Here is a 12,323-nt window from a genome sequence, read left to right as displayed (position 1 = left end):
TTGTGTCTGACCTCACAAATGCTCTTTTGACTGAATGGGCACAAATTCCCGCAGACAGACTCCAAAATCTTGTAGAAAGCCTTGTCAGAGGAGGCAGTTATAAGTGTAAAGGGGGGGCAACTTCATATTAATGCCTATGGTTTTGGAATGGAATGTCCAGCAAGCTCGTATAGGTGTGATGATCCGTTGTACACATACTTTTGGCCATATAGTGTAGGTTCCAGCCTCAGCCTTTGCGGTAAATAATAAAAAAAAAAGTATCTCTGGTCACTATCAACCTATCCAGGGGGTTAACTAATTCCTAGCTTCTCTGAAGGTTTGCCAGGCCCGAGGCAGCTTTAGATGATAAGATGAATCGTGCTTAATAAGACCAGGAACGTGAACTAACAAGGTAAAAAAGATGAATTTTGATTTCAGGCCGACTTTAAGATTAATAACTGAATAATAAGCCAAATGTTTAAGTGCCCATCTCCAATGACTCCTCCAGGTGATGAAGGAGCCGGCAGCGGAGTTAAAGGAGCGGCCCGAGTCAGGTTGCTTCATCCACGGTCTGTTCCTGGAGGGGGCACGCTGGGACACACATGCCGGCCTGCTGACCGAGTCACGGCCCAAAGAGCTCTACACCGAGATGGCTGTCATCTGGATGGTCCCTGTGCCCAACCGCAAACCTCCGCAATCAGGGGTCTACGTCTGCCCCATATACAAAACCCTCACGCGTGCTGGTGAGCTGCTGTGTGTGTGTGTGTGTGTGTGTTTGTGTGTGTTTGTGTGTTTATGTAGGTAAGAGCAGAGCAGTGTACAGTTTCTGAGCACTATAGGCTTTCATTATGAAACCTGGCACTGTTTTCTTCTGCCTGAGTCGTATTACTGTGAGCTACACTGCAAGTTCTCAATGATTCATGACTCTCTTCGTTTTGGCATTTCATCGCTGACGCCCTGTGTTTTTTTTTTCTTTCTCGTTCGCTCTCTCCATCAATTTCTCTTGTCTTCCTCCTTTTTTACCTTTCTTTCGTTATTTTCTCTCTCTCCCTCCCTCCCTTTCTTCCTATCGTTCTTTCTCTTTTAATGGTTTTGGTTCTCTCTCCCTGTACTCTCGCTCTGCCTCCCTTTTTTCCTTTCACTCCGTCTCATTTCCTCCCTCTTTTCTTTTTTCTTCTTTTATTTTTTCTTTCTGTTTCTCTTCCTCTTTGTCTCTCCTCCTCTCTTTCTCTGTCTCTCTCCCTTTCTCTTCCTCTATTTTCTCTTTCTCCCTTTCTCTGCCTTCTTTTTCTGTCGCGCTTCGTTTCTCTCGCTCTTTTCTTCTCTCCCTTTCTCTCGCTCTCTTTTCTCTCTCTCCCTGTCTCTACCTCTTTTATCTGTCGCCCATCTTTTCTCTCCCTCTCTTTTCTTTTCTCCCTTGCTTTCTCTCTTTCCCTCCTTTATTCTCTCGTTTTCTCTCGCTCTCTTTCTCTTCGTCTTTTTCGCTCTCCCTTCCTTTCTCTCACTCTCTTTTCTCTCTCTCCCTTTCTTTGCCTCTTTTATCTGTTGCCCATCTTTTCTCTCATTCTCTTTTCTTCTCTCCCTTCCTTTCTCTCTTGCCCTCCTTCATTCTCTCGTTTTCTCTCGCTCTCTCTTTCTCTTCGACTTTTTCTCTCTCCCTTCCTTTCTCTTCCTCTCTTATCTTTCTCCCTGTTGTTTCTATCGCTCTTCTTTTCTTTCTTTCCCTCCTTTCTTCTCTTTTTCTCTCTCTCTTCTCTTCATCTTTTTCTCTCTCCCTGCTTTTCTTTCCCTTTCTTCTCACCTTCCCTTTTTACTCTCTCTCTCCGTTTGTCTCCATCTTTTTCTCTCTCCCTCCTTTTTTCTTCATACTTTTCTTTCCATTTATTTTTTCTCTTTCCCTCATTTTCTCTTCTTCCCTCTGCCCCTTATCTCCATCTTTCTTTCTTTCTTTTTTTCTCACTCTTCCTTTCGCTCCCTCCTTTTTCTCCCCTTTTCTCCCTCTGTTTTTTCTCTCCCTTCCTTTTTTTCCCATTTTCTCTCTCTCTCTCTCTCTCTCTCTCTCTCTGTTACAGGAACTCTGTCCACCACCGGTCACTCCACCAACTATGTGATTGCAGTGGAGCTGCCAACTGACCAAAGCCAGCGGCACTGGATCAAGCAAGGGGTGGCGCTAATATGCGCACTGGATTACTGAACACTGTCATTCTCTCACAGACCCACATTTACAGAAGTGCAGATGGGCAGGAAGTGCTTTAAACCACTCCACCATTTAAAGCTCTCGCTGATTAAACATGTCAAACTAAGTGTTTTTTTATTGTCAACACATTTTCTCACACTTACAAGCTCTCAATCTGAACCTCTGTCTGGATTATCCTGCCTGTGTCAGGTCACTGTAACAGTAAAGCGTCCTGCTCTGTCCTCCTGTGTGGTCTGTCAAAGAAGAAACATCCTTCATTGTCATTGTGTGGAGGTGGTGGTGAAAGTATGATCTAGTAGTGGAGCATCAAGGCCTTGGCAATGTAGCATGAGCTTCAAGTTGCCTCATCTATAGATAATCCAGTGACCTGAATGACTGAGAACATTCATAGACAATAATACACATTCATAAATATTTATCATAGATGACCATTTAATTATAAGTTGTTGTAATTAAAGGTAAAAAGGCATGACAGTGCAGGTCAGCGCTCGGTCATCGCTTTGTGTGCGCTGTTGCTTTAAGAGACTGAAGTCTATGTGGAAAGTAAGGGGAGTGACGCAAGGGCGCGTGGTTTTTTACCCCCACACCCGTATTGCGACAAAGTCCCGCCCCCTGCACTGGGATTGGTTAGAAGTGTCCCGTGTCCTGCTCTGGGATTGGCTAGAAGTCCATACTCACAAGCAATCCGCCTTTCTAGAACATTTGATAATTTACACTTTTTAAAAGTTTGGAATAATTTGTCATATTAATATTTTTGTTATTTAAATACAATAATATATAATTTTTTTGGATGTTTTATTCAATATTTTAAGAATTCTCTAAAGAGCAAGTAAATAAATGATAACACACTGTGATTATCTATTTATAGTCATTTTTGCCGGTTTCTCTACCTGGAAATATAATGAATTTATTTTGTTTTAACTTTATTCTCTATATTATACAGATTTCACAGATCTGTTCATCATTCTGGACACGTTTAAGACTTCTTTATTTTTCACTTGCAGCTTTGTAGAGTCCTACTAATCAAATGCAGCCTGTGCTAGAATCATTTGATGCACTTGTCTGCAACCAAATTGTTTTTATATTTTTGAAAACAGTGGTTTCAAACTTTAGAACAGTAGTTTATACATCATACTAGCACACATGTGTCAGACTCCAGTCCTCACGGGCCAACACACAGCAGACTTCAGCACACTGCCTCATTAAACACACCTGATTCAGCTCTTTGGCTTATTATCAAGGCCTTCATGAACTGAATTCAGAGTGTTAGATGAGGGTAAATGTTAACGTTAAAGGCCCGGAAAGTCCCCAGTTTAACATGCCTGCACTAGAACAAGGTACTGTTTGTGAGCAGAAAGAGTGGAGTAGCCTAAAGCCACAATCTAGTAAAATTATTGTTCTTTTAGTGAAATAATGACTCAAATAAATGTGCTTTTCCAGAAGACGACTTGTGTAGAAGTACAAAAGTAGCAGATCAAAAAACGACTAAAAGGGGAATTCCACCCATTTTTCAAAAATGGTGTATAAATAGGTGATTAAGATGTAAAACAAAATCGTTCAGGATGCTTCACTGTGCAGAAACTTACAGAGTCAGAATTGTTCACAGTGGTGGTGATGGGAACCAGACGTCCACAGTGTTCAGTGTCTCTAAAAGCTACATTACAGAACGTAAATGAAATGGTTATAAATACTCTGCCTGATGTCTGTTTTATGATAGTTTTGCAGTAAGCTTTTGGTTTTGAAGGGTGTTGTAAAATAAGACAAAACTTATTTTTTTCAGATTTACTGCTATTTACCCCTTATAAACAATACATAGAAATACTCAGTAGACAACTGCAAGTTCACTGGTTGCTTTGGATAATAAATACAATGGCTATAATGTTATAATAGGTGGTGAGTGTCTCTACAATAAACCGTTTCATATCAAATCACTCTGAATGATGTCTCAAAACTGAGTTATTCAGACATTTCAACAAATCGATGGAATTCCACTTGAAATACTGAGTTCCCTTAAGAACTGCGGTGGTACAACCAGCATGTATACGAAGACCTTACGTTTTATTCTTCTCTAAAATATAACAGTAAAAAGTAGGTTACTTTTCTTGCAAACATACTTGAATAATATGGAGAGGAATTCGTGCCAAATTGAAAATCAATCACCACAATGGAAAAATATGAAACGCAATGCACATGACATCACCTTTCTAGAATAAGTGCCCAAAGGAAAAGCAAAACCCTACAATGTTGTTACGCCGCTTGACCTCTTTTTTGTACTTTAAACATATTTGCCTCATTGAAATGCAACCAAAACAGCAAAATGCAATGTGCACACATGAGATTGCATTTAAAGAGTAACATGCATAAAACAGGCCAAAATGAAAAGTAAAAGATCCATTACACTGATTTACCCCCTTAAATGGCCAAAGCCCACCAAAGTTTTATCACACACGTCTATAACCTAAAAAGAGCTCAGCCAGTTTGCACTGAAGTCCCTGTAGATACTGAATAATAAGCCTTAGTATATAATAAGCCTGAGATTTTAAGAGGTTAAAATACTGCACAGTGGAAATCAATAGCTTTGTCTTCATTATATTTAAAGAATTATGTTTAATTCTGACACCAATGCAGCATTTCATTTTTTTAAATGTAAAAACCTCCAGTACTGTTTTTCAGTACACACTTAAAAATGATGGTTCTTCAAAGGTTCTTTAGTAAAGTAAATGGTTCTATATAGAACCATGAACTCTCAAAGAACCCTTTGCAAGATTTAAGGGTTCTTTGCACTGTCAAGTGGTTCTTCAGATTGATGGAGAATGTGCTGTATACGAAAAGGATTCTATATAGCACCAAAAATTATGTCAAGCTTAACATCGTAACGCTGCGAGAACCCTGTTTGGTGCTATATGGAACCCTTTTCCAAAAGGTTCAATATAGAACTATATACAGCACATTCTCCATCAATCTGAAGAACCCTTTCGCAATGCATTCTTTAAATGTTCATGGTTCTATATGGAACCATTTTCTTTACTAAAGAACCATCGGTTTAAGAGTGTAAAGAGGTCAAGCAAACTGAAAACAGTGTAACCGAATTTCATTCACTTCATTTTCACACATTCTGCATGTCACTCCCTCTGCTCGTAAGTTGTCCATTAACTACTAGCCAGGGAAACGTCTGGCCAATCATAGCGCAGGAGGCGGGGCTTTCCGGAATACGGGTGGGGAAAAAACTCGTAGCGGTGATCGCATGGTAAAGGCAGACCGGGGCAGGACGGGGGCAAAAGGATGAGTGTGACGGGAACAGCATGCAGCTCTCGGTGACTTTTCCCATAGGAATACACTGCGGCTGAAAGAGGAGGGTGGTCCTTCAGATTCTGTTCAAAACACGCTGTTTTAGTGACTTTCTGAACTGGACACACGTTTAAGTCCTCCAACCTGCGGCTACGCGGACTCGGACTGAAAGTTCCGTTTTGCGTAACTTTGTAGGTTTCCGTGGCTGATTTTGGGAGACACTGCGTTCGTCTGATTCACTCCGTGTCCCTTTCTGTTGCTTTACTGTGGAGAAGCGCTGACTGACCGAGCTGGACGAACATGCTCCAGAATGGAAAGGCCAAGGAGGAGAAGCCCGAGACGGACGAGGCGAAGCCAGAAGCTCCAAACGACACGACGAGTGAGAGCGAAGCGGCCAAACCGGGCACGGACAGCGGCCCCACTCACTTCCCCATGCCGGCGCCCGTGCCGGGCTACCCCAAACTGGACATCAAGCGCCACGCCGTGACGGACGACTACAAGGTGTCCAGCCAGGTGCTGGGATTGGGCATCAACGGCAAAGTGCTGGAGTGCTTCAACAAGAAAACGGGAGAGAAGTGCGCGCTGAAGGTGAACTGACCTCCACAGAGTTACTCACTTCACTTCTACTCTTCTGCGAGGGTTCTTTAGTAAAGGCAATGGTTCTATTTAGAGCCATGAGTTCCATATAGAACCATTTGATGTTATGCATGGTGAAATGGTTCTTCAGACTGATGGAGAACCTGTTGTATTTGGCTCTGTATGGCACCAAAAAGGTACTTCTGTTGTTACAGGTTTGACACCGTAACAGTAGAAGAACCCATTCTGGTGCTGTATAGAACCATTTGCAAAAAGCTTCTATATAGAACCATATACAGCACTTTCTATGTCAGTCTGAGGAACCATTTCACCATGCAAAGAACCATTTAAGCATGAAATGGTTCTAGAACTCATGGTTCTAGATAGAACCATTGCTTTTACTAAAGAACCGTCTTTTTAAGGGTGTATCGTGCTAGTGTTGGGGACGCATCATGGTCTCAGGGGGCTCCTGGGCACAAGTGTGAACACACACACACACACACACAACACACACACACTCTGACAACGACACCAAGAACATAACAACAAAGCTAGAGCTGAAAAACAACTTCAATAAACAGCTCCTGCTCATTTGCTTGTTTATGTGCAGTTTGAATGGGGCTGGACAAAATGTAAACAAGACCATCAACTCTCAATGTGCAATTAGCCTTTTACTTTTATTTTCAGTCTTGGGGATTTTTTTTTGAGTTTATATTATTTTAACCTCTTATCCTCCATCTGAATTTACAAGACCAAATCGTAAGGCAAATTATTCCGTAACTGCAGGAAATAAATGTAAATTTTTATTTTATTTATTCTTTTTTTTTGTAATAGCTACCCTAAAATAACAGAACATGTGTTTTATGATCACACATATTGCTATATGCTTACAATTTACTGCTGAAAGCCAAAAATCTTAGACGCTCTTTGTATTATTTTATTAAAATAATTTTCACAGAGCAGATCACTGAAGAGACGCCGTCTGTTTATAGTTTATAGCCCAGATTTGTGGAAAAATGGGTCGACTTTCAGTAGACAAAAAAATTGTGAGTTCAGCTTCTTTTATTATAAGGGTTTAAAATTACATCACCCATCTATTTGACTGGAAAGAAGACAGTTACAGCCTCATATTACCCCCACCTTCTGAATGTAGCTTGTGAAATATGAAAGTTATGGAGAATATGATGAAGTGCGTTTTGGAACCACAGGAGTTGAAGAGGTTACAAATGGTGGGAGGGTCTGAGCTGAGGGGCACTTTAGTCACCACCTATTCATGTCTTTTCATTCATCTAGTTGTTGCATTTGTCGGTTTTTGACCCATCTCAGGACTTGTTGTGTGAGGCCACCTGAGGCCCCTGGGCACTGGCCCCACTGGTCCAGTCACTAATCCATCCATGGATGGAAATTGCTCCTGCTGTTAGACGTGACTTTTCAAAGAGGTCTTAATTTCTTACACTTATACAGTATAAATAAAAACATTAACATCATCATCAAACTCTTGAGAAGCTTCATGCCACATTTCTGTCATGTTCTCATTGAATATAGATAGATTACAGAGCCCTGCTGGTGACATCCCTTCTTAATAAAAATAATGCATGGCCCCAACTTACTATACATGGGAAGGATCCTAAAGTGTGACCATGACACGTTGTTGTCATTGTTAAGTCATGGCAACAAGATAATTAAGTCATTCTCATGTTGTAGTAACTCATGGCCAGGCGTTGGGATCATGTTCCCCCACACTTTATTTTTATTAAGAAGGGATGACACCAGTGGAGCTCTGTGTTAGATAGACAGGTAGGTAGTGAGATAGACAGGGCTAATAATACCTAACCAAAGTTAGATTCCTGCCAGAAAATAAAAGCAAGACAAAGCCTGTCGCTTGCTGCCATCAGGTTGTTTACATTGCCATAGCTAATTTCATGCAATTTGAATTATAGAGTAAGGATTTTCTCCCAAGTCTGACTTTGATCAATGATCATCGAGTAGGGCTGAACAATTTAGGGAAAATATCTAATTGCAATTTTTCTGACCACTATTGCAACTGCACTATAAATTGCGATTATTATCTATAAAGTTTAAGGTTCAGGCCTGTTTTTTTGGCCAAGAGGTTCAAAATATTCGCTTTTTTTTGGCTTGAGGCTTGATCCCTGAATGTAGTGATGTCACAACACATGGAGGTTTGGTTGGACCTGATTGGTCTAATTCATCTACAGGCTGTTCACAAGCTCTGTGTTATGATGAGGTTAAATTTCCCCATTTAAAACTTAAGACAATGTTTTTGATAATGTAGACTATAGTTTCAAAAAAATTGCAGCTCTTGCGATTTGAAAATTTCACTCTCTTAAATTGCAGTTTTTGATATAAAAACGATTAATCTTTCATCTGTCAGAGTTATTTGAAGATTTGCAGTCAAGTTGACACCCTTTCTGAAAGAACTGAAGTGTCCGCACTACAGTTTAATGGAAAAGTAAAGCTAAATTCATGAATAAACATCACCCTCTAATTACCCCAACTGCAAAAGCTGCGTTTTGCCCCTCCACACGAAAACACTGAAAATCTCCCGACGTGGGAGCATTTTCAAGTACTTAGCGGATACTTGTGGATGGGTCGTTAGAACCTGCAGTGGCCATGAGCTCTCAAGTCGTAGCATTGATCATTTCAGACAGGTCCCAACAGACCTGTGCTTGAATACATAGCGTGATGTCAATGTCCCAGAGGCAGGAACATCTTGTTGGTGTCTAGTAAAGTGTTCAGCCCTTGCGTTGCTATGGGCCAGCTGTTTCCTGTTTCGGCTATTTTGTTCCTACGTCTTCAACTAATCATGAGCGGATGAGTGGATTATTCTTAGGTGTACACAATCAGTTATTGCCTTCCTTAAAGACACACGGCATCTTCATCCCCAGCACTTACACAGGTGCCTGCTGTGGCGCTGCACTTGTGTTAGATTTCCTATGCCATCCTCCTTTGAGCAGCTGGAACAAGCAGAGTCCATCACTGAAGACTGGGTGATTATCTCAGCTGAACATGTTAACAGCTCTGTATTGAGGTGGAGTCTGGACGGCTTTGGTGTCACACTGGCAATCAATACATGAAGTTGGCTTCCTTCACCAATGAGCAGAAGACTCAGTGCTCCATGTTGTGCCCACTCCAGGCCTTCAGCCTCATACTCCATCTGGAGTATATTTATGTCCTGGCCAGGGCTGAAAGGTCTTTTGTTGGTGGACGTTACATTTGCATGTACTTCTGGACAGAGTCAGTGTGGCCTGCTGTCTAAGGTTAGCTCAGTTCAGTCCAGTCACATTCTTCGTGACTATTGGTGGGCTATTTGAGATCCACTGTGCTTTGCGTAGGCACTTGTGGTCAGGAGGAACGAACCAGTACCACAGTCTGTAGTGTTTGTAACCAGCCACATTCCTGACCGATGTTGTAAATGAGTCAAGCGTCTATTTCCATCATGCGTCCTCCGAAATGACATAATTATTCAGTGGATTTATACTATAAAAAACCCTCGTGTGTAGTTGCTCCGCTCTTCTGCCCGAGACACGAGAGGGAGTGTGCTTTCGTGGAAAACATAACAGCTTGGTCGTAGGCACAAGCCAAAGGAGAGACTGTAGATCTTCAGCTAGTTGCGATAACACACAACCTTGTGGTTCTATTGCTTTCATGTAACAGTTCTGCAAAAAGAGTAAAGAAGCCTGAAGAGTGTATCACATGTGCTTTGATAATAGCATTTTAGCAAAGTAGCCTTTTGCATGGTCCCCCTGGGCCAGATGTGATCTTGTACAACTTGAGGTAACTTGTTACACTTTTGGTGCTGGATTGCAGCGTAAGCAAGCTAACTTCAGTTACATCCATGGGCTAGCGATAGGTTATTGTTAATGTTGACGAGCGCACCATCGCTCACGACTGTGAGCTCTGACTAGGGTTGGTTTAGAAATTTCACAATAAGTTTAATGACACCCTAAGAAGTCCCGCCCACATCTAGCCAAAAATTTCTTACGGTTGTCACTAGACATTCTCATTATAAGATCACGTCTAACCCAGCGAGACTACCTTTTGTATCACAGATGAAATCAGAGAACTCGCAATATCAGGTTCAGCTCAGCTTTTTCAAGATTTGCCAGATGGCTAAACGCTACACACACCACAGAACGCGTTTGATTCCAACTTGCACTCTAACACTAGTCACTTGACTTTGCGTTCTCAGATGTCCTCTAAACAGGTGTCATCAGAGCCTGATTACTATCTAATAAGCAACATAAGCGGCTGCTTAGGGCCCTGCAGCCACCAGGGGGCCCCCCAAGAAACATTTATTCTGGTTGGAGAATGCTAAGATTTAAATAGCTTGAGGCCTCTGAGCAGAACATATTCTTGATTTTTTAAAAGGTGTAGATCTGGGGGAGTGCCTACACAGATTTCTATTAGGCCTGGTCATGATTTATTTCTCTCTCTCTCATTTGTTTGTAATATTTGTCTCAGTTTATTTTCTAAAATAAAAGTCTCTATGCATTTAAAATAGGTTTGGGGAGATTAAAAACTAGTTAAAACTTGTATGCATGACAATAATCTGGATGGTCCGAGGGTGGACCAGCAGTGGCAAACAGTCAGTGGGGTGCCGACCTTATCAAGCCAGCGGACCGATATATGCTCGCTATCAGGGTAAGCTAATGCTAACCAGTAAATCTCTCCTAGAAATCTCGTAGCAGCTTTAACGTTTAGCGATTGTTTCATAGGTGGATTGATATTTATTGAATAATAGCTTAATAATTATGCCTCCTTGGTAATACCATATACAGTGTAATATTTTGAATATGGGTTGAAAATGTGAAACCAGTGGTTTCACTGATACATAAAAATGTACAGCGTTTAGCTGCAGCGTAAAGGAAATCCTTTCTCGGTTCTCAGCAGTGATACAGTAATACTAAAAAGATGTGCTGTTATCACGAATAACAGCTTAGATAGAACCTTCTCAGCTAATCAGATTGTCTTAGTGGAACTAGCTGTAGAAGTGTGTGTGTGACAGTGTATCTGTATGAATGATGCACGTGTTTGAGTGTGTGGTGTTTGTGAGATGTATCCGTCTGTGGCTTGGCTGACTTTGCAGCTGTGCTCTGTGTTCCTGGAAGACGTGAGGAGGCTTTTTGGGTCATTAGATCCCGTGCGGTCCTTACACGGGCCCGCGATGACTTTCTGGTTGCGCAGTGGAAACACGTCACGCTGAGGCCGCGCGGGGCTGGATTTAGTGCCGGCTGTAATCCAACAATCCGAGAAGATCAGGCAGAGGGGTGGCCGGGGTGCATCTGTGTGAATGCGGACATGTTTCCACAAATGTAGCTAGCAAAATATCAGGCATTACACATTTCTATGGTGATTCCCTCCTTTTTTATAGTCTGTATCTTTTATTCCTTACAACAAAAAAACTTATTTTTTCATGGACTTTGCTATTTATAGGTCGGGTTAGGTTTAATGTTACAGTTATGGATCGGGATTGCTTTGGGGAGAAGTTTAGGGGTGAGCTTCAGGTCAGAGAGGTTTAATTACACTCAATGGCCACAGTCTTAAAAAATAAAGGTGCAAAAATGTTTTTTTGAGCAGAACTACTATTTATAAAGGGCCTTTAGTGGATAGTTCTTTACAGTAGTATAATTGTGAATGAGATGTGTGAGTGTGAAAAACTTTTTAAAGTTTAAAGCTGCACTATGTAAGATGTTTTTGTTAAAATTTTTAAAAAGTAGCATTACTGAAAGTCAGAGTCGTGGCTGAACAATTAAGTGAATTCTCCTCTGGCTCGGTAGTTTGGTTCTAGAAAGAAACCATTATTTGGTACCGAGCTCTAACACTATGTTTTTAAAGCTACACTATGTACATGTTGGGGATTTGGAGACCTCTCTGGTGGAGACGGTCCCACTCAATGTTTACGCCTAAAATGCAAAATTAATATCACAATGATGAAGATATGATGACGATAGTAGATCATTCACTCACGTCCTCAGAAGACACATACTTCAAGTTTTGAGTTCTCATTGAAAATTCATTTTACACACTTGCAATCATCAGATTCATGCGCTCTGGGAAGGGGTCCGAAGCACAACCCGCACTACAAAATGTTCTTTTTCATGTTGCATGCAACCTCTCCACCAGAGAGGTCTTCAAATCCACAACACGTACATATTGTAGCTTTAAAGAACCTTGACATTGTATAAAAGCTCTGTACCAAATAGTGGTTTTCTCCTAGAACCATACTACCGAGCCAGAAGAGAATTCCCAATTCTGCCAAAAT

General features: G+C 41.3%; 2 protein-coding genes across 2 annotated transcripts in view; both read left to right on the top strand.

Moving 5' to 3' along the window:
* dnah1 (dynein, axonemal, heavy chain 1) overlaps positions 1-2,392 on the top strand; it is an 81,894-nt gene extending 79,502 nt beyond the window's left edge. Inside the window, 2 exon segments of the mRNA XM_036559949.1 lie at positions 488-722; positions 2,052-2,392. Coding sequence (XP_036415842.1) covers positions 488-722; positions 2,052-2,173 — 357 coding nt within the window. The 3' untranslated portion in view covers positions 2,174-2,392.
* Positions 2,393-5,412: 3,020 nt separating this feature from the next.
* Positions 5,413-12,323, top strand: part of mapkapk3 (MAPK activated protein kinase 3) — a 56,062-nt gene continuing 49,151 nt past the window's right edge. The window contains exon 1 of the mRNA XM_036559483.1: positions 5,413-6,052. Coding sequence (XP_036415376.1) covers positions 5,765-6,052 — 288 coding nt within the window. The 5' untranslated portion in view covers positions 5,413-5,764. The remainder of the gene's footprint in view (positions 6,053-12,323) is intronic.

Source organism: Colossoma macropomum, unplaced genomic scaffold (genome assembly GCF_904425465.1).
Source record: "Colossoma macropomum unplaced genomic scaffold, Colossoma_macropomum, whole genome shotgun sequence".
Lineage (NCBI taxonomy): Eukaryota > Metazoa > Chordata > Actinopteri > Characiformes > Serrasalmidae > Colossoma > Colossoma macropomum.
The sequence above is the reverse complement of the archived record's forward strand: the minus strand, read 5'-3'. Positions and strand labels throughout refer to the sequence as shown.